General features: G+C 44.1%; 1 protein-coding gene across 1 annotated transcript in view; it reads right to left on the bottom strand.

The window, feature by feature from the left end:
• The window catches only part of lrp5 (low density lipoprotein receptor-related protein 5), a gene marked incomplete at its 3' end in the record, with an annotated part of 50741 nt that extends 30872 nt beyond the window's left edge, over positions 1–19869 (bottom strand). The window contains exons 1-9 of the mRNA XM_083654240.1: positions 19745–19869; positions 15446–15514; positions 15086–15214; positions 9891–10087; positions 9295–9426; positions 6838–6926; positions 6371–6589; positions 5743–5831; positions 5445–5616 (exon numbers count right to left, since the gene is read on the bottom strand). Of these exons, the coding sequence (XP_083510366.1) occupies positions 5445–5616; positions 5743–5831; positions 6371–6589; positions 6838–6926; positions 9295–9426; positions 9891–10087; positions 15086–15214; positions 15446–15510 (1092 nt within the window). The 5' untranslated portion in view covers positions 15511–15514; positions 19745–19869. The remainder of the gene's footprint in view (positions 1–5444; positions 5617–5742; positions 5832–6370; positions 6590–6837; positions 6927–9294; positions 9427–9890; positions 10088–15085; positions 15215–15445; positions 15515–19744) is intronic.
• Positions 19870–20418: the final 549 nt, after the last annotated feature.

The following is a 20418-nucleotide window of genomic DNA, read 5'->3' as shown; positions in this document are numbered from 1 at the left end:
CATCAGTGATGTCACTCGAGCACTCAATGATGTCCTCAGTCGTGATGGTCACTTGAGCAATTGTGATGTCACTGATGATGTCACAATGTCTAATGCACCTTTAATCCACCTGCTCCAGGCTTGGCAGCCAATCACCACCTATTATTTCTTTGGGGATAGCTAGCTCTTCTAAATGTTTTGTGCAGATGTCATTAGTTATTAGAACAGCATCATCAGGACATATTCAACTTGACTTCATTTGGTTATTAAAAGGCCAATATCATCAGCCTGATATATTCGTCTAACCCTAGTTTAATTTGTCTCACTTCTGGACAACTTCGTTTGCTTGCTGGTTCTACAGGGAATTGGGAGTGTGTGTGTGTGTGTGTGTGTGTGTGTGTGTGTGTGTGTCTTCCTCTGGTTGCCAGTGTTTTAAAAGGAGGCCCTGGTTTGGCGTGTTATAAAGCCATCTCAAATGGTCTTTCACGGGCCTGAGAGGGGGACAAAGCAGGGAGCCGCTTGGAGGCCCACGTTCAAACAAAAACTTGATTTCAATCTTTTCTCTAAATCTATATTGATCTTCTCGGCTACGCACCGTCTGCCAGGCAGCTATCAGGAGTGGAACCATAGCTTTGTCTCAATACAAGCATTCAAAGACAGAAAGTCCGGAAGAGTTTGTTGTCCGCATATCGCATGGCTTAGGGCTGGGTTATATGGACTAAAAATCATATCTTGCTATTTTTCGGCTGAACGATGATACAGTACAGTATATCTTGTATATATCTTATCTTGTTTTCTTCCTATGAAGTTGGCTAAATGTTCAGTTGTTGTAACAAGCACTTTGATTAAAAAAAGTGTGATCAAAATAAAATGCAAAGAAAGGGTTACCTTCCCTGACTATTGGTGCTTTCACTAAATATATCGACACAATGAGATGTTTGATAAATAATCATCAGTAATGTGGATATAATGACTAAGGGTTAGGGGTTAGACAAATAATAGAAGAGCTAGAACAGTCTGCTAACTTCAGAAAATGACATCACTTTACTACTGTAATGCAGCCTTTAAAAGCAGGAAAAGACAACATCCAAAATCTAAGAAGATATGTAGTCTCATATCATATCCATATAATGTGGATCTATTGCCCAGCCCTACCATGGTTTATTTGTTAGATGGTTGGCCAAGTGATGCAGCTTCTTTTCAACAGTTTACTACGGATGAAACAATAACTGGTTTAATGATCAGCTGTAATAAAATTCCCTTACGGTAACCATACCATTTGAAATGTTCATTCATTATCATAATCAGAGTAAGCAACAGTCTCCCAGAAGCAGACGTGCAGCCTTGGTGAAATGATTGCAGCGAGTGTATCCGTACTTTAACTTTTGGAACATTTTCAGCACATTTCAATAGTAATTATTAGCGTGATAAGTTATAACTGTGATAATGTTAATCACTATAATCGTGATATGAAATGTTCATGCCGTTTCATCTCTACACTATACTTGGGAAGTATAGCCAAAACAAGCAGTATGATGTTGTTAGAGGGACTTCTCAGTTTAGCTGGAATGAGGTTGTGTTCCACTTTCTTGTTGACGTGCATGCAGTCTGCTGACAGAGGAAGGCTGTGCTTCTCTGACCTCAGCTCTGAGCTCCAAACCCCTTCCATCCCAGAGCTGGACCTGAGCTACAATCATCCAGGAGCCTCTGGAGTGAAGCTGCTCTCTGCTGGACTGGAGGATCCACACTGGAGACTCTCAGGACAGGAAACTAAACAAACACCTCTGCTTACTGGTGTTACTGGTGTCTATTAAACTGACAGCAGAGGCGATGGGGGCCGCCATATTGGTCTGTCTGTCATTTTAGTCATAAAATCTATTATTACCTGTGTTCAAATGACAGACAAGATATTTTGTTAAGGCGACTAACTGAACTGGATGGTTATGGAAACAAGTAGGGATGCACTACGATTATAGCGGCAATCATATCCTATCGGCCGATGTTAGTCATTTTTTAATATATCGTATATTAATGTATCGTTATCAGCAAAACAACAGGAATGTTAATATCGTTATCGGTATCGATCATTTTGGTAATTTGGAATTTGGTAAATCTATGATTTATGGGCTTTTCCAAATGTTTTGGAAAAAAGAAATGCATGTCTTTATCAAATTCACAGTGTTTACATGTGTTTTTCAGTATGTACAAAATTGGATTATCATAGAAACTTGTTTTTATACACATCATATCGACTTCGCTAAATATCGGTTATCGGCCCTAAAAGCAATGTTAATATCGGTTATTGGTATCTGCGATAATTAACAAGACAACACAGTCAGGAAGATTGAAACAAGGTGCTGCTGGCCTCCATCAACCAGGAACATTCCAGTATACACACACCTCCATGCTCTCTAAACTCCACCCCTCCCTCTCTCTCTCTCTCTCTCTCCCCCTCTCTCTCTCTCTCTCACACACATGCAGATACCATATGGCTGCACAGTGTAGCTGAATGGCGCTACGCACGGTCAATCTGCATAATCACACAACAAAGCAGCCGTTTTGTGTGTGTGTGTGTATGTGCAGAGAAAGCAACACATCAGTCAAAGCAGCCAACACTCGCACGCACGCACACACGCACGCACGCACGTACGCACGCACGCACGCACACACACACACACACACACACACACACACACACTCCTTTTGAAAGGAGGGGGTGTGTGCGGTAACTTCAGAGGGTTTTTTCTCTGCTGTGGCGGGGGGGTGACGAGGTCGTAGAGGGGGAGTCAGATTTCTTTAAAAAGACTTGAAAACAGACGTAGAAAAAAGGAAAGAGGGAGAAAGAGACTAGGCTAGTCAACTACCGTAGTCTACATTTAACATTTAGACTAGAGTTAGTCCCTTAGGAACATTCCGATTTATTACTATTGTGCTTTTCAATTCAAGAGTTTTGCAGTTCTATGGTCTAAATGTTGTTTCAGAAGCTGTTCACACTGACAGGAAAACAATACAGAATACTTAGAATTTTCTGGTATGAAAATGGTCAAATTTAAATGATATTGACAATCTATTGACTATCGGCGGCTTCAGGTCGAAAATATCTATTGGCCATCAAAATTATATTGGCTATTTGAACCCTGACATGGGATTTACATGTATTCAATAGTTTAGGTTTAGGGTTCAATTGTAAACACTGAAGTAACAATAATAACTGGGTTACACTCGGTTATTAACACTTTTTCTTCAAGCTTTAACTAGGCTGTGAATACGCACATTTTAGCCTAAGCCTACATACATGTAGAACAACATCAGCCACACACACATACGCTCGCTCGCATGCACACACACACACACACACACACACACACACACACACACACACACGCACGCACGCACACAGGCAGATGCACAATACAAACGTCTTCACACCCAGAAGCAATTTCTTTTCAACAAGAGAAAAAAAGCCTGAAAAGTGGGGAAAAAAGCCCTTTGAGAGAGAGAGAGTCCTTTCACCCTGACAGAGAGAGAGAGAGAGAGAGAGAGAGAGAGAGACACCTCCCCCTTTCAATTGGTAAGCATTCAGCCAGAAAGCCCGGGCATTCACATTTCTGTTATTTCTTTCTCTTTTCTTCTCTCTCTCTCTCACACTCTCTTTCTCCGTCTCTCTCTCTCTCTGCTGTGAAAACAAGGTAGACGCTGCTAAACCAGTCCAGCTCTGCAGACGGCGCAGCAGCAACAACCACCAAATCACAGTGAGGACAACCAAAACAATAATGCAACAAAATCAGGAAAAAACATCTGAAAAGCATTTTTTCTTACCATTCCCAACTTTCTCGTTACAGCCTCAATTCAAATAGTTTCAAATAAAATTTTATTTGGGCACTGATCCACACACAATCACCCGCAATGAGGATGTGCAAAATGCACATTTTCACATTAAACTACCAATAAACACACATAAGATACATTCTACTATCTGTCTGAGTCTGTCTGTGACACAGTGTGTTTGGACCTAAATCCTCACATTGGCTTTTCAATGACGTTGGGGATGTTTTGTGGCGGGTATCATGCCAAGCAGTGAGCCGGTTGTGGCTGCCAAGGTACTTTATACACTATCAAGATGACGCATTACATCCTATGTGCCAATGGTACTGTATGAAATGGTAACTCTTCCGGTCTGCTAAATGGGCGTGGTCACTGGTCACCTCTCCCCCTGAGACCATTTTTCCATGGAGAGATTTAGCTACTACATCTGCGAACTTCACACGTAGTTTTAGCTAATCGCTAGCTGCTAAAGTTAGCTACCGTCAAGATAGCGTTGCCAAATCTCACGAAAGTGTGTTGCTGAGACAGAGACCGGTCTCAAACAAAGTTAATTTTCTCCTGATCTGTCTGTCTGAATTTTTTTTATTTTAGTGTCAGAATGTTCAGAAGATAATGTGGCAAAAGGGGCGTGGCAGTGGCAAAACCCACGTGACACAAAGACAGGAAGTGACTGGCATTGGACCATCTCGCTCTTCTAAACAGTCTCTGGTACAGCGAAGCTAAATGTTCAAAAACAACAAACATCTCCTTTTCTCTGTGTTCCTCTTGTCTCAACACATTGGAAGTGAACACACAATAGACTACTACTCAGCTATTTGACTTCAGCAACAGTTGGCAGTGTGTAAAGTGGCTAAAATAAAATGTGACTGTGTCAGTGGAAAAACATTATCAGACCAAACTCTATTAAACAGCAGTTCAATGTGAAACCATGTCCTCTTTGAACTCGAACTGCTCCTTCATACTTTAAGCTAGACACTCCATTTAAACTTGAAACAAGTCACCACTTTTAGGACTCTATCTCTATCACCTCAATTCAGCTTTAATTCAGCTTTTGTACTGTTTGAGAAATCACAGTTTATGTTGTAATGCTCTTTTCAGCCTTTGTAATGGGAGCCAGCCTTGAGTGTGTCTCACTCTAGCAGGCGGTACTTAAAAATCCACACAAAACGGCGACAGTTCACACAACTTTAACACTACATACATCAGACCCTTTAGCGACTTCTGCTCTCACTCACAAAGTCAAAATATAAGCGATGTGATGTATACTTTTTCAGACATTAACGTTTGTTTGGCACAACTCATGCTAGTTAACTGCTGTAGTGGCAAGCGGCCGTTGGTTTTTGTTGTTGTGATGTCACGCTGATTCCTCCTATACTAAAACAATGGTAGAGCGAGAAGAAAAGGAGCGTGTGTCTATCCAGGTATTATATAACATACATTCCTCTGCTAGGCTCACTATTAAACACAGGCACGCACAAGCTCTCCATTTACCTTTCTACGTTTATAGCTACTACAGATGCTCAGTATGGAAACAGACGGGCAGCTTTGTCTATGTAAAAGCAGAATAGTGTGAAGACGCCATTATAGACTGATAGGCTCAAAACAGACATGAGCTTGTTGTTGCCAGTTCCTGCACCTACCTCTATCTTGTCAGTCTTGGCATCTCCCCAGTACAGTTTCCCTGCAGCGTGGTCTATAGCCAGCCCATTGGGCCAACCCAGAGAGCTGTTCAGCAGAACCAGCCGGTCTGAACCGTCCAGGTTGGCCCGCTCGATCTTGGGGCGCTCACCCCAGTCTGTCCAGTACATGAAGCTAAGAGAGAGAGAGACAGCAACACAGTGAGAAAGACCAGTCTGTCCACACACACACATGCAACACACGCACGCATACACGCACGCACGCATACATGCACACACACACACACACACACACACTTACCCATTAACAGGGTCCAGGACGATAGCTCTGGGTTCATCCAGGTTTTCAGAGATCAAGATTTTGCGGAAGGTTCCATTTAGCCTGGTTACCTAGCGTACCAAACGACACATTAAGCTTGGTTACCTAGCGCACCAAACGACACAGTTCAATATTAAACACCCCTCGGAGCACATTTTATTGCCCCCAACCAATTTGTTCACACCCACTTTTTTCTTTTGTTGACTGAGATGCCTTTTGTTTCCTAATTAAGAATCACTCCATCTTAGTTAGCTTAGCTGGCACGGGAATGAGCTGCCTGCAGAGTGAACCGTAGAGGCCTGAGAGAGACTAACATTTACCAAACAGTACGAAGCCTCACTTGACCATTCAATGAACCAAGATGGGAAATTCACATACAAAGTGTATCCGTCATTTTCAAGGTTATTCTTATAGACCAATTTCTGCTCATCCCGCAAATGCAGGACAGGATCCTTACAAATGAGACATTAGAGGCTAAGGTACAATGCTGAGGGTACAGTAAACAGCAGAGAGATGATCAACCAAACACAAGTTTCCAAACTTGTTTGAAGAGTTTATATCAAGCTAAGTCGACATTAAAGTTGAAACCCACTCCAAATGTCTGACGTACCTCGATGCGGTCAGTGCCGGTGTCGGTCCAGTACAGGTTGCGGGCCACCCAGTCCACAGCGATGCCGTCGGGGTGGTTGACCTCGGTGGTGACCAGCGTCATGGCGTCTTGGCCGTCGATGCGGGATCGCCGGATGGCCTTCACCTCGTCGTCCGTCCAGTAGACGTACCCTTCCACCGGGTCGTAGTCTATGGCTATGGCGTGGCGAATGTCATCCACCTGCAAGTAGGGATGGGGATCGTTCACTTTTATTGATATTGATATCTTTATAAATAGATAGATAGATAGATAGATAGATAGATAGATAGATAGATAGATAGATAGATAGATAGATAGATAGATAGATAGATAGATACATTATCGATACTTTTCTATTATTTGGTGGAAAGATGAGACGGCAATACAATCTTAACAGAATTGCTTTTAGGGACGTGTGTGATTTTAGGGATGGTTTTAGGTGTGTGTACCTGTAGTACTATGTCGGTGAAGTCTGGCAGGTCCAGTGAGATTCTCCTGAGGTCGGTCCGCCGGGCCAAAAGCAAAACCTGCTCAGCTCCTGGACAAGACAGAGAAATGACATAAGGAAGAGGTGAGTTAGAGTTGATCTTTCAGTGACAATTACATCCCTGCCAACATTAGGTAGTCGAAAAGACAAGAGAGTTCCGGGGTATCGGCAAATGCAGGTCGGTCAAATCTCTGTCAGTGATGTGATCCATTGTTCTGTTGAATTATGCTGCCATGTCGACAGAAATGCTTGCGCTACCCTATCGTAAAAATGCTACCTTATCTGTAAAGGGGAGACTCAAGGGTGCCAATAGAACCCATTTTCATTCAGAAATCTTGAGGTGAAAGGTCAAGGGACCCCTTTTGAATATTGTTTTTCACTCGCCCAGATTTTGCTTATCTTTGTGTTATTTAGCTCCCTTCCCGACAAGCTAGCATGCCTTACAGCAGGTCTTCTAGTTTCATATGATACCAAGAAACGTTGCTCTAGCTTTAAGAACGAGCCCGCGACAGCCATTTGATTTGTATCACTATGAAATCTGGAAATTAACGGGAGAAATTACCAATCAGGAGCACAGCAGCAGAAAAAATAGGGAGCCCCCAAAAATGTTGTGTGGGCAGGTATTCAATTATTTGAAGTAAACCTAAATGAATGCTTGCATTTTTTGTGGGGAATAAAAAAAAAGATAGAGTGTGTGTGTGTGTGTGTAGGTTATGCCTAATAAAACAGAAGATAATGCAAGGCTCCTCCACTAAACAATAAGCAGAGGTGTTAACTAAGGTATCAAAGCTCAGGTCATTATGGGTTTATCAGAACAGCTACATTTGCAGATTGGAGAAGTATTGCTTGTGAGTTGGATCAGTTTGGCTCTCTGGTGAAGGCCCGGGGTTCTGCAGGATCCTACACACCGTTTGGCTGTTGGCTCCCATTTAAAAGAGGAGCCAAACTCACCTCCTGGGAGACAATTAAGCTGGTTTTCTTGTTCTCTCACACACCTCTGTTTAACTGTAAGATCTCACATTTAGAGCAGTTCAAAGTGCCTTTCTCTCTCTCTCTTTCTCTCACAATTCAATTCACTTACTGTATTGTGATGATGTACATCAGAAACAACAGAGCTGAAGATGTTAAAGGATGTTATTTGCTCCGAAGACAAGAACAGTACTATGGAAAAATGCATTATGTTTCTACATAAACTTGTATTTATTTATTTAGCCTTTATTTTTAAGTCCCACTGCAATTAAAACTTCAAACGTAAAAATTAATTGAGAACTAGTTCTGTGAATAATGTTATCTTTTCCCCTCTTGCCAGCGACAGCCTCGCAACCAATCAGAATCTGGCATCCATCAGCCCCGGCCTCCAATCAGATGTGACATTCAGAACGGTCAGCTCGTTAGCTAAACGACTGGAGCGAGGGAGGACTAAACGAAGGGGGAGAAGGAAGCAGGGCGCCTGTGCTTCCACACTTCTCCTCGCTCCACTTCACTTGAGAAACAAGTCGTTAAAGACCCCCGACGCAAGCACGCACATGCACACACACACACACACACACACACACACACACACACACACACACACACACGCTCTGCTGCTGCTGCAACCACAATAACAAACGCCTTCAATTTAACCAGCCAAGCACAACAAATTAGAAACATGGACGCTCACTCATTTTCACACAGAAACAGGAGGCGGAGACAATAGAGTATTGTTGGGTTGTTTGTCTACAGTGGCTAAGTGATTGGATTGGAAGGCATCCTTAATTCAAACTAATGGACGGACGGACACACACACACACACACACACACACACACACACACACACACACACAATGGCAGTGCTTTGTTTTTTGTGGCAGCAGAATAAGGAACTATTGTTTTGTTATCGTGGGAATCAATATGGCGGCCAGTCAGTTTATATCCCCCGCTGCTCGTAAAGTGCATTTCTTTTTCTTTTTTTACCAAGTTTTTGCAGATTTCCACCCCGTTTTCTCCCCAATTCTACTTGTCCAATTCCCCCTGCTGTCCCGGTCGTTGCTCCGCCCCCTCTGCCGATCTGGGGAGAGTTGTAGATTAGCTCATGCTTCCTCCGATACATGTGCAGTCACCAGCCGCTTCTTTTCACCTGACAGAGAGCAGTTTCACCGGCAGGATGTCGCGTGTGGTCGTAGCGAGGTCCACTAGAGGAGATGCTAGGGAAGCGACCAGGACACATACCCTTAAACCTGCTTCCCACCCGCAGACACAGCCAATTGTGCCTATATGGATGCCCGACCAAGCCAGAGGTAACATGGGGGTTTGAACGTGCGACCCTCGTGTTGGTAGGCTGGGGAATCTACCGGTGCACTACGTAGACGGCCCATTTATTTGTTGGACTGTATGGGTGCTGTACTAATGTGTGATGTGGGTGTGACAGGGATCGTACCTGGCTTGCACGTCTTGCCGTCGGGTTTGAGCTGGACTCCGGTGGGACAGGCACAGCTGTAGAAAGGCTGGACAGGAGACAGCAGGCACAGGTGACTGCAGCCTCCGTTGTTCTCACCACAGGGAGTCAGGACTGCAGCCACAATGACAGAGAGACAGAGAGAGAGAGACAGAGAGAGAGAGAGAGAGAGAGAGAGAGAGAGAGAGAGAGAGAGAGAGAGAGAGAGAGAGACACACACACAGAGACAGATAAACTGGTTGTCCACTCCAATAGTATCCACATAATCCACTTAGCAAATGTTGAAATGTAGCCTACTCTTCTTCTTTGTGTTTATTGGTGGATCGCAAGCCAACTATGTGCATATCGCCACCTATTGTATGGGAGTGTGTAAATACGTATGTCTGCCCATATGTGTGTCACATTTCTAATGTGAAAGCTGACTGGAGGCGGGCGGGGGGTTTGGGAAAACCAAATCCCATGAATTTTCCAGGCCTGCAAAAAGAGATTTTGAAATTCCACGACTTTTGCAGGTTTTCCATGAGCGTGGGAACCCTGACAAACACAGCACACGACACCAACACACACTGTCTTCTTACTGTAAGGCTGTCTTTGTGGGCCCAGGACCTGGATGTCCATAGGAGAGTAGATGCCACTCAGGATCTCTCTGGTCTTGTCTCCGCTGTGCTTGTTGCAGGCGTGGATGGAGCGCGTCTGCCAGTCCGTCCAGTATAACGTCTCTTCAGACAGCGTCAGCGCGAAAGGATGGGTCAGGGTTCCCTCCACCACCGTCTCACTGCAGAGCAGGACAAAACAAACGCACCTTCAGAATGGAAGCAAGGGAGGCCTTTTTGACACTTTACCAGTTTAAACACTCAAAACCAGGAGCAGTAATGTCCCTGCTAGGGTTTAATCCCGGGAAACGCGATTCCTGGGAATTGCCATCCAACCCATCTCCCGTTTCCCAGGAAAGCGGGGAAAAATGTTGCCGTGTGCCCTTATGGCTGGTGCACGATTGGAAGAGGAGTGCGCAGCCGCCAGAGCGCAGCGCAGCCCATGTCCAAACGCACCACCAGGTAGGCACCACATTGGATTTTTTTTGCAGATATCCGATATGCTGATATTTCCCAACTCTTTTGGCCGATTGCGATACCAATATATGCACAATTTTTTTCCCCAGCTAACTTCTGAGAACATCAAGCAGATGCAGACATAAAATACAATGCTCTGCAAAATGTACACATTTACTGGGCAAAATAAGACAACTAACTAACTAAATTTAGTCAAGCATCGAGCATTTGGCCAGAATTTCAGCGTAATGTTATCGTCATATCAATGTTTGCTTTGGGCCGATGGCGATATTTCATTTTAAAGCCTTTAACAGCCGGCACCGACGGCGTGCCTATATCATCGTGCATCCATACCATTTACTAACATGACTTAAACATGAAGGACAAGAAGATGTGTGTGCGTGTGTGTGCGTGCGCGCGTGTGTGTGTGTGTAATTCCTTCAGGGCTAAAACACATTTTATAAACACATTTCAGGCACACACACACACACACACACACACACACACACACAATTGGACAGGATCAGGGAGGCTTGTGTTTAGAATATCAATACAGCAGAAACTTGCTTTCATCAATCATGATTTTAGTCCTCTGTCTCTCGCTCTGTGTGTGTGTGTGTGTGTGTGTGTGTGTGTGTGTGTGTGTGTGTGTGTGTGTGTGTGTGTGTGTGTGTGTGTGTAACAGTGTTTAAGGTATAAAAAAACATAAGTAATTCCAGATTCCACTGTTCAGTTTGTGCGCGTGTGTAAATGTGTGCTTGCAAATGTGCGCGTGTGTAACAATGCACGTATGTTAAGTGTGCGTGTGTGTACCAGTGCATGTGTGTAAGTGTGTGCATGTGTAAATGTGTGTGTGTGTGTGTGTGTGTGTGTGTGTGTGTGTGTGTGTGTGTAATAGGGCTTTTCCACTGACATCTTTGGCCACACCAAGCCATGCCATACAGCGCCGATTTAGGTTTCCACTGTCCACTACATCTTTTTATGTGCCCCAAGCCGTGCCGAGCCACGGTTGACATGGACCTACTCTGGAGTGCGACCAAAGTGCGCCAGACTCGCCTCCAAGGGAGCTGCCCAATCACGGCCAAGTACCCGTGATGTTGCCTTCATTGAAAGTCTATCTGGATAAATGTCCCAAATATAAGCAGGCAGCTGAGAGGATGAGAGGATGGCGGCTGGAAGAAGAGAGAGAGAGGATGAGAGAGGAGGAGGGCTGGATGGAGAGAGAGGGGATGAGAGGAGGCTGGATGGAGAGAGAGAGGATGAGAGGAGGCTGGATGGAGAGAGGATGAAAGGCATGTGTGAGAGAGAGAGAGAGAGAGAGAGAGATGAGGGATGGACTGAGGGAGGGAAGGAGAGGGTGTTGGAGCTGAGAGAGAGAGGCGCTTTGGGAGTGTGTGTGTGGGGGGAGGGCAGTGTGTGTTTTGACTGGGGCCTCCACAGGCACCACAGCTCTGTTTACGTTGGACAGCTCCATCATACTCCCTCCCTCTCTCTCTCTCTTGTTGACTTAAACAGGGTGAAAAGTTTCATGCTGATCTTCGGTGCTTCGGTAGGGGGTCTCTGTGTGTGTGTGTGTGTGTGTGTGTGTCTGTGTGTGTGTGTGTGTGTGTGTGTGTGTGTGTGTGTGTGTGTCTGTGTCGATGATGGCAAAAATCATAATCATGATTTTGACTCATATTGAGATCACGATTATTTAACTGACGATGGCAACATCATGCATTTATTGAAGTTGAAAAAACGATTTTTTTCCCCCTGATTTTCATTGCGATAAAAATTTTGATTAACTGCACAACCCTACCGCATTTCATATGACGATTTTTTTCTATTTTAGATCATATCCCTGGTTATACAGTGCACCTATTTGACAATGCAAAAAATCTTTCTTGGGTTTTTCATCACATTTTTTCCACATCTAAATTTCATTCATCAAGAGCTCATTCATAACAATCATCTACAGTTTGCTGACATGAGGTAGTACAGTACTATCATATTTCTACACAATTTCAACCAATCATATGACACGACAGCTGTCAATCAATCTTCATGGCACGGAGAAAATTCTGAGCAGGCAAGATGGCTGCCTAGTGCCTAAATGGGCAGACTTTTCTAGCCCATAAATGTTGGCCAATAAGTATATAACATTAATGTGCAACATTATGTGGAATGCAAAAGGACATAGTACATGTAACTGGCTCGTTAACTCTCCTCTCATTCCAGGAATATCGTTATTTACCGTGGTTCGGCGGACATTTCAAGGTGGGCAGCCAGCCCCCCTCCCCCGGCAGAGTGCTGCTGCTGCTCCTGGAGGCAGCCAGCGACTACGCACTCCACAGCGCTGTATTTACATTCTGTTGTGTTTGTACATAGATTGTTATTGACACGTGAACGGTAGGGTTCAGATTTGTCTGGTAAAAGACATGATGTTGTGGTGCGGGCTTGTTCTGCAATCTGCCCCCAAATCCAGTGGGATCCATCCATTCATTGAGTAGGATCCATCCGTCCTACACAGCATTCAAACCCCAGGATTGGCCAACGTCAACTCCAGTCCCTAATCCCAGACATGCCCCCTTTCCAACGGTCAAATCAAACTTCTCCACACGGCTATGTCCTGCCTCTCTACCCTGTTTCAGTCGGAATACCCCACACAGACCCTCTGAGACCCATTTCATCTCCACTTTAAACCCTAAACTAAACCACTGACCCTGACAGCTTTTTATCAAGTGGGAACACGGTTTTTGTCGCCAATTGACCTATCGCTAAGCCCCACCCCCCCGTCCTCACTCGGACAAACGCAGGGCACGCTGACTAGAATAAATGGCAGCCGTCACTGTCAAAGTTATATCCCAAGAGGCTCTAAACAACTTTTTGAGGCCTGATATTGTCTAGAAGCCATCATAAAGTACTTCACTCTGCCATGGAGGGCGATGTACAACATTTAAAGTCCCTGGAAACCAGAAATATTTCTTTATTATTTAGCATTTTGAGTTCATCACATCACAGGATCCTATGTTAATAAGCCACCAGCCGAATTTGAACGATGATGAACGTCGCAAAGTATATAAATTTAGGTTTGACAGCCATGGCAAAACTCATGAGATTTCATTATTTTTTAGAGTGTACTTTCTCCCGCGGAATGTGTGGGCGTGTCCCATCTACAGCAGGGAAATTTCTGTCTCTCGGAGAGCGCGAGAGAGAGGGGGGAGGGAAACGGAGAAAGAGAGATGAGTGCACACACCGTGTGTGTGTGTGTGTGTGTGAGTGTGTGTGTTCGCGCGTTGCTCCGCGGCTCTGTCTCTCTCTCTCTCTCTCTCTCTCTCTCTCTAGAGAGAGAGAGAGAGAGAGGTGTCGGGTTTCAGGCCATTCTCTGAGTGTGTGTGTGTTCGCGCGTTGCTCCGCGGCTCTGTCTCTCTCTCTCTCTCTCTCTCTCTCTCTCTAGAGAGAGAGAGAGAGAGAGAGAGAGAGAGAGAATGGCCTGAAACCCGACACCTTGCTAATCTCACAAGCATAGTGCTTGGCAGACCGCACACAGAGGAGACGGACAGCGAGGGAGCGCTGTCACTGGGGGCAAAGAACGGACTTGCCATAGGTGGGTGCGGATTGCGCGCGTGTACAAAGGTTATATAGAGCTTATGACGTCATAAGCTCCTGCGTTTTAGCACCTCGCGCACTGCTGTCTTCAATGAGGAAGTACTTTGTAGAATCTTGTAGAAAAGTGGCGATTTTAAGGCTTTGGGTTGAAAGTAATGTATAATAATTTCGGAGGCACAAAATTACTAACATAAGACCCTAAATAACATAGTTAGAACGTTTTTGTGGATTTTGGTTTCCAGGGACTTTAAAGCTATCGATAAAAAGAAATGCGATTAAGTGCATGGAAACGGCTTTAGCGAATCTTTAACCAAACATGCACTTTTAACGAAGGAAGACAGAAGACAGAAGACAGAAGATAACCAGTGGGGATAACAGGCGACTGACATCCAGAATTTACATTTTATTCACTTGAGTAACCTCTCCGTGGATTATATATATGCCAAATTGAAGAGTGGCGCCTGGCAATCTATTTTATGTAGGCCTACCTCTGTATGATCAAGAAACTTAGTGTCGATGTTTTTCATAGCGAGGCAACAGCACACACGCATGGGTGTAGCAGATCAGGAGAGGCATAGCCTACAGCAGACCACTTTTTCCATCATGTTTTCTCTTTAGACTACCTCACATTCATTGTGATGATTTCATGATACCTTTGGATCACGGAAGGCAAATGAGGGAGAAGACTCATCATCTCGCTGTCACCACGATTGCAGATTTAACGTCCAAACAGCAGCATCATTGTGGGTGTGAGAGTGGATCTACATTTACTAGTTTCTTATTATCCATTGCCTGGCCTCCCAGGATACCTCGTAATGTTGCATTTACCCCCATGCACATCGTTTGACCATTTCTTTCTACTTATAACTGTATGAAACACCATAAAACCAGAGGAGAATCCCGATTTCTTCTGCTTCTCTTCTGCTTCTCTATGGAGCTCTCGGCTCCGGTTGTCCGAGTGTATTGCGGAGCTACACGCGCTGTGATTGGCTCGTCTGCGTTCGGGGCGTGGCTTAGCGATAGGTCAATTGCACCCACCGTCCCCCGATCACCTGGTCATAAGCTGGGTGTGTGTCTCCAATTTCGATTTAATTAACAACACAAACACAAACACAAACACACACACAGCTCCATACCGTGCAGAGCCGTCCAGGTTGGCTCTGTGGATGAAGCTGAGCTTGGCGTCTGCCCAGTACAACTTCTGCTCGTGCAGATCGATGGTCAGCCCGTTGGGCCAGTAGATATCCACCTCCACGATCACCTTCCTGTAGGCAACACAGAGAAGATCATCTCATATTTCATTTGGAGCTATGATGTGTAGATTTGTTAATAACTGTAGCCCCTCTCATGATTTGGAGATTAGAAGTTTGTGATTGATTGTGCAGACCTAATCGAATAGAGTACGGCAGGGATGACGTCTTTTTGTAAGCCAACAAAGCACAGCTAGTCATGCACTTCCGGTTCCCTTGCTAAAGGATTCAATGGTATAACAGTACCTGTTGCTGCCGTCCATGCCAGCTCGCTCTATCCTGGGCTCCTCCCCCCAGTCTGTCCAATACATGTAGCTGGAAACACAACAGACAGGAAGAGAGACAGTACAGTACATTAGTACACATTTTAAACGTTATTTTATTTACAAGAAGTTCACACAATTAAACAATGTAGAAGAATGGTCGCTTCACTGTTTTCTCTCTAGCTACTATACAGACTAAAAATATTGTGTGCTGCACACGCTCATGTGTGGCGTGCCTTGCAAACTGTGCAGTGCTCACGCAGCTCGCTTGCCTGCTCAACTGTTGAGCAACTGTGAGAAGTCATGGAAATCTGGACAAAATCATATCACGATAACCAACTCTTTCTTCTTTCTACACATCTAAAAAAAAATGCCTTCCCTTCTTTTTGTCTTTTTTCTTTCCATGTCATTCTTTCTATCCTGTCTTTGACATTTCTTCCAGATTTTTACTCATTCTTTCCCAATGCTATTTTCTATCTCTTTCCCACCATCTTCACTTTTTGTTTGTGTATAAATCTGTTTCAAAAAATGGGCCCAGTATCCAGACGAGGTGAGTTTGAACCTGCGTCGTCTACAGTACCGTACGGCATCTGGGTCTTAGCCCACTGATCCACTGGCTTGGCTCTGGCTGAGGAGAATCAACAGTGACATATTGATGTGAAGCACAATGAATCACCCTGTCACACAACCAATATTGCCTTATTAAATGCTGCGTGTGCGTGTGCGTGTGCGTGTGTGTGTGTGTGTGTGTGTGTGTGTGTGTGTGTGTGTGGATCTGCATTCCTTTGGCCAGTGATGTTGAAACAACAATTATAGAGCAAGAAAGCAAAGCGTGAAGAAGAGAGACAAAGACAGATGGTGGAGGCAAAGCTGCACGTTAGATTTCTTCTTCGTCTTTTTGTAATAAATCTCACTTCAAATAATGTCAACTTATTTGTCCATGTTGTTCATCCAGCAGTCATGCCAATAACGTATACTAAAAAGTGTCTAGACGACTAGGTCGTTACTAAGGTTCGGCCTACTTGCTGGAGTAGTAAACATAGGAGACTACTGACGTGACTGATTGTTTGCCAGTTATTAATCAGATCCCGTGTATTTCCAAGGAAACAAAGATAACACCATTTTATTTTGAGAACGAATTGCCCTACAATATGACTGTGATCATGATGTGTGATGGATATGTGTGTCGTTCAACGACAACAAATGTTCTTTCATCTCGGCTGTCTCTTCCATCTACGGCTGTTGTCAGATTGTTGTATGTGTTGATTTCACTCTTTCTGCTATTGTCCGAAGTTGGACATGCTACGGTTAGCAACTGTTATGACCATGTCATGTTTACAACCAGTTTAGTGATGGAAAAGTCAAGTGTAACTTCTTATCCTTATAGCGACATATCGTTTCAATCATTCACTTTGGATTTGTCCATTTTTGGGATTTGGAGTTTTACCAGAGTTGGGAAAAGGATGCTTTTTAGCAGTGCGCTAGGCTAGCCCTGAGCCGATCACCTGGCGTCATGCTAACATAAATAATGCCGTTAAGGCATTAGCAATCGATTCTTTCTCTCATCAACGTCACTTCCCTACACTAGTATTTGGACATTTAAATGGCCGTGTCTAAAGTACGTTCCACAACACTAGCTGGCGTTCACTGAAATGAAAATCCCACAATCACGAAAAGAGCAGGAAGTGCGTGGCGACTCAGCACAATAACAGCGAGTGAGCGACTTAGGAGTTAGGACAAAGTTACGCTACTCTATTTAACTCTTTAGGTACCACAGAACACGTGTCTCTCAAGGCAAGGTTAGCAAAAGCACAAAACCACTACCTCCCCACTCTCCACCAGCACAACCTCTCCTCCCGCTACACTACGCCTACTCTCTCACATAGTCTCTCTCCCTCTCTCTCTCTCCATTCCCTCAGCAGTGAACGTCATCGGTCCTCCGCGCACGCATCACAGGCGAGCTAGCGAGCGGCCAGAGGACAGAGGATGCAGGCTACTCTAAACAGAGACACACCCTGTGCTTATCCTGATCTGTCTAAGTGTTAGACGGACATGTTTGTAATCTAACCTTCCTCACAGCTGACGGGCTGTCTTGGCCTGCTCAACACAACTGTTGACACTATACGCTGGGGCCATCCTGTGGAAGCAACAGCAAAAGGGAGTGATTTATTTGCGGTTGGGGATTTAGTGACTTTGGCACGGTTTGAGGCCACTAGGCTACAGGCGTCCATAAAGCCATCCACTTTGAATGACTAAGTAGGACTCGAACCTTCAAACATATACAAACTAGAGCTGGGAACATGGGATGGGAAGTAACAAAGTATTTGTACTTAAGTAGAATTTCCAGGTATCTGTACTTTACGAAATTAAGAGTATTTTTTTTTTACTCCCTACATTTTAACACAATTATATCTGTACTTTCTACTCCTTACATCTTCAAAACAGCCTCGTTACTTTAGTTTGAATGCATGGCGTTAAAAAAAGTGTGTCTGTCTCTCTCGTCTCTAGCTCTCCCAGCTTTCACGCCCTCCCTCTCTTTATGGACACTCTAGGTCGCTCGACCACCACTTGTCTCTCTCTCTCTGTCTCTCTGTCTGTCTCTCTAGTGTAGTAGTGTGTCACATCACATCAACAATGTAACCTAACTGGGAGAAGGAGTAGATGTAATTTTAAGGATTTTAATGAGATACTTGAACTTTTTGTGGAAAAACCATATCAACAAATTATTACCGTAATCAAAGTAGAGTTTGTATACATGTTAAAACGTGTTTGGAGGGGATCTTTTAAGTTTAATAGTCTTCGAATTATAGTACCGTAATATGAATTACATGTGAGTTTCAGTTAGCTTTGCACAGAAACAGATGGTGGAAATACCTTTTTGCTTTTATACTTTATTACATTTCAGAGCCTGTACTTTTTTACTTTTTACTTGAGTAAACAAATTGAATCAGTACTTCTACTTTTACGAGTCATTTTTTACACAAGTATCTGTACTTCTACTTAAGTAAAGAATGTGTGTACTTTTCCCATCTCTCCACAATCAGAAGACATTTGCGTCTGTTTTACAAGACAGCTTCAGATTGAGTGAGAGTTGAACGTTGTTTAAAGCTGTTGTTTCCTGGTGTTAATCAGTGACGACAGACATGCTGGTCTGAAGTTCACATCTAGTGTGAGTCATTTTCAGTGCTGAAACACACACAGCATACAAACTGTTCTGCTGGACTCTATTCAAACAAAACAAGACTAAAATATATCCTCAACGCTAAATCTATCATCTAAGGAGCAACAAGGTTTTCCTGGGGGACATTGTTTCCACTGACGCACACACTGGCTATCCAAAAAGTTGACAGTATGGGAGCAGGGAGGTCAAAGGTTAAAGAGCATGGTTCAGGTTCAAACAATTTATGGATTTGCATGTCGGGCTCAAGATTCCTATGAAAATACCCCAAAAGAACAAATAAATAAATAAATAAAACATATCCCCACGGCAGAAATATGGAGAAAAAGGTGGCATCCTAATGCATGTGCTCAATAAAAAGCCATCTGGGCATATAACACTTATGACATCACTCACCCAGCCTAGCTGCTGTACAGCAGGGGGAGAGAAACCTATTGTTACATCCCAGTCCCACATATTAATGCAATGTGCTCTCCAACCTGCACCATGCTCTTTAAAAGCACAGAGGCAGGAAACTCCAGCAAGCAAGTCATCTCTTCCTCTCTCTCCACATTCCTATTCAGGTTATTTAATATTAAACTGTGGCTAAGTTGTTCTTTGACCCCCCTCCTCTCCTTTGTCTCCTGTCTCCTGTCTCCTCTCTCTCTCTTATATACCCACTGTCCCACAGGAAGCATGGCTGAGGTATGGGCTATAAATATGCAGGGTGCTGGACTGGGGCTTCCTCACACAAACAAAGACACATGTCTATCAGTGGAGGAGTCTGTGGCTGCCACCTCTCTCTGATGATGTCATCCATATCATGCCGTTTGATTGATTACATATTGATTGTAGAATTGATCGATACACTGGTCGTATGTGGGAAGCCCTGGATTGATTCTTATCAGACTCATACTAGAATTTCCATAACATGTGAGGCTGTGAATCTCAATACCAGAAATTATCACTACACTGGACAAATATTCGATTTTAGTGCTTGAGTCACATTACATGGAAGCCAGTAAGATAACCCATAAGAAATTTCAGAATGCCCCTAAAAACCATTATCGAGGGGCAAAAATCACCCTGCGCGCGTGTGTATGTGTGTATAGTGTTTGTGCTTACCGGTGAGCAGGGTTGAGAGCGATGGCCCGGGGCTGGTCCAGGTCCAGCCAGAACAGCACCTTCCTGGAGGTCCCGTCCAGGTTGGACACCTCGATCCGATTGGTCTCTGAGTCGGTCCAGTAGAGCTTCCTGCCCAGCCAATCACAGGCCAGCCCGTCAGGGCTGTCCAATCCCGACACGACCACGCTCTGACCGGATCCCAGAGCCTCTTTCAGAGCTAACACAGACAACACATTAGCACTGTTAGCAGAGACAGTATTATATTCAGGAGCCAGAGAGCTTTGAATGGAATAATATGTAGTATATAGGGCTGCACAATTAATCGAATATTAATCGGGATCAAGATTTTGGCTTCCCACAATCATGAAAACAAGAAAATCAAGATAAAACATGTCACATTAGCAACATTGCTCTCATTTTGTCTTGTGTATTAAATCCAGCACACCCCTTTCCCTCGTAGTGGGTTTAGGTTTAAACCTTACTTGGTAGAAGATGATGGCAGTTCAAAGAAATCCAGTGTTGTTGTTTTTTAACTTCAGTAAATGCATGATGTTCCCAAAGTCAAAGAGTAATCCTGTTAAATAATCGTGATCTCAATATTGATCAAAGAATCGGGATTATCATTTTGACAATAATCGTGCAGCCCTAATGTAGCACTAAATAAGAAAATCTAG

This window comes from Poromitra crassiceps, assembly GCF_964638095.1.
Source record: "Poromitra crassiceps genome assembly, chromosome: 18".
Classification (NCBI taxonomy): Eukaryota; Metazoa; Chordata; class Actinopteri; order Beryciformes; family Melamphaidae; genus Poromitra; species Poromitra crassiceps.
The sequence above is the reverse complement of the archived record's forward strand: the minus strand, read 5'-3'. Positions and strand labels throughout refer to the sequence as shown.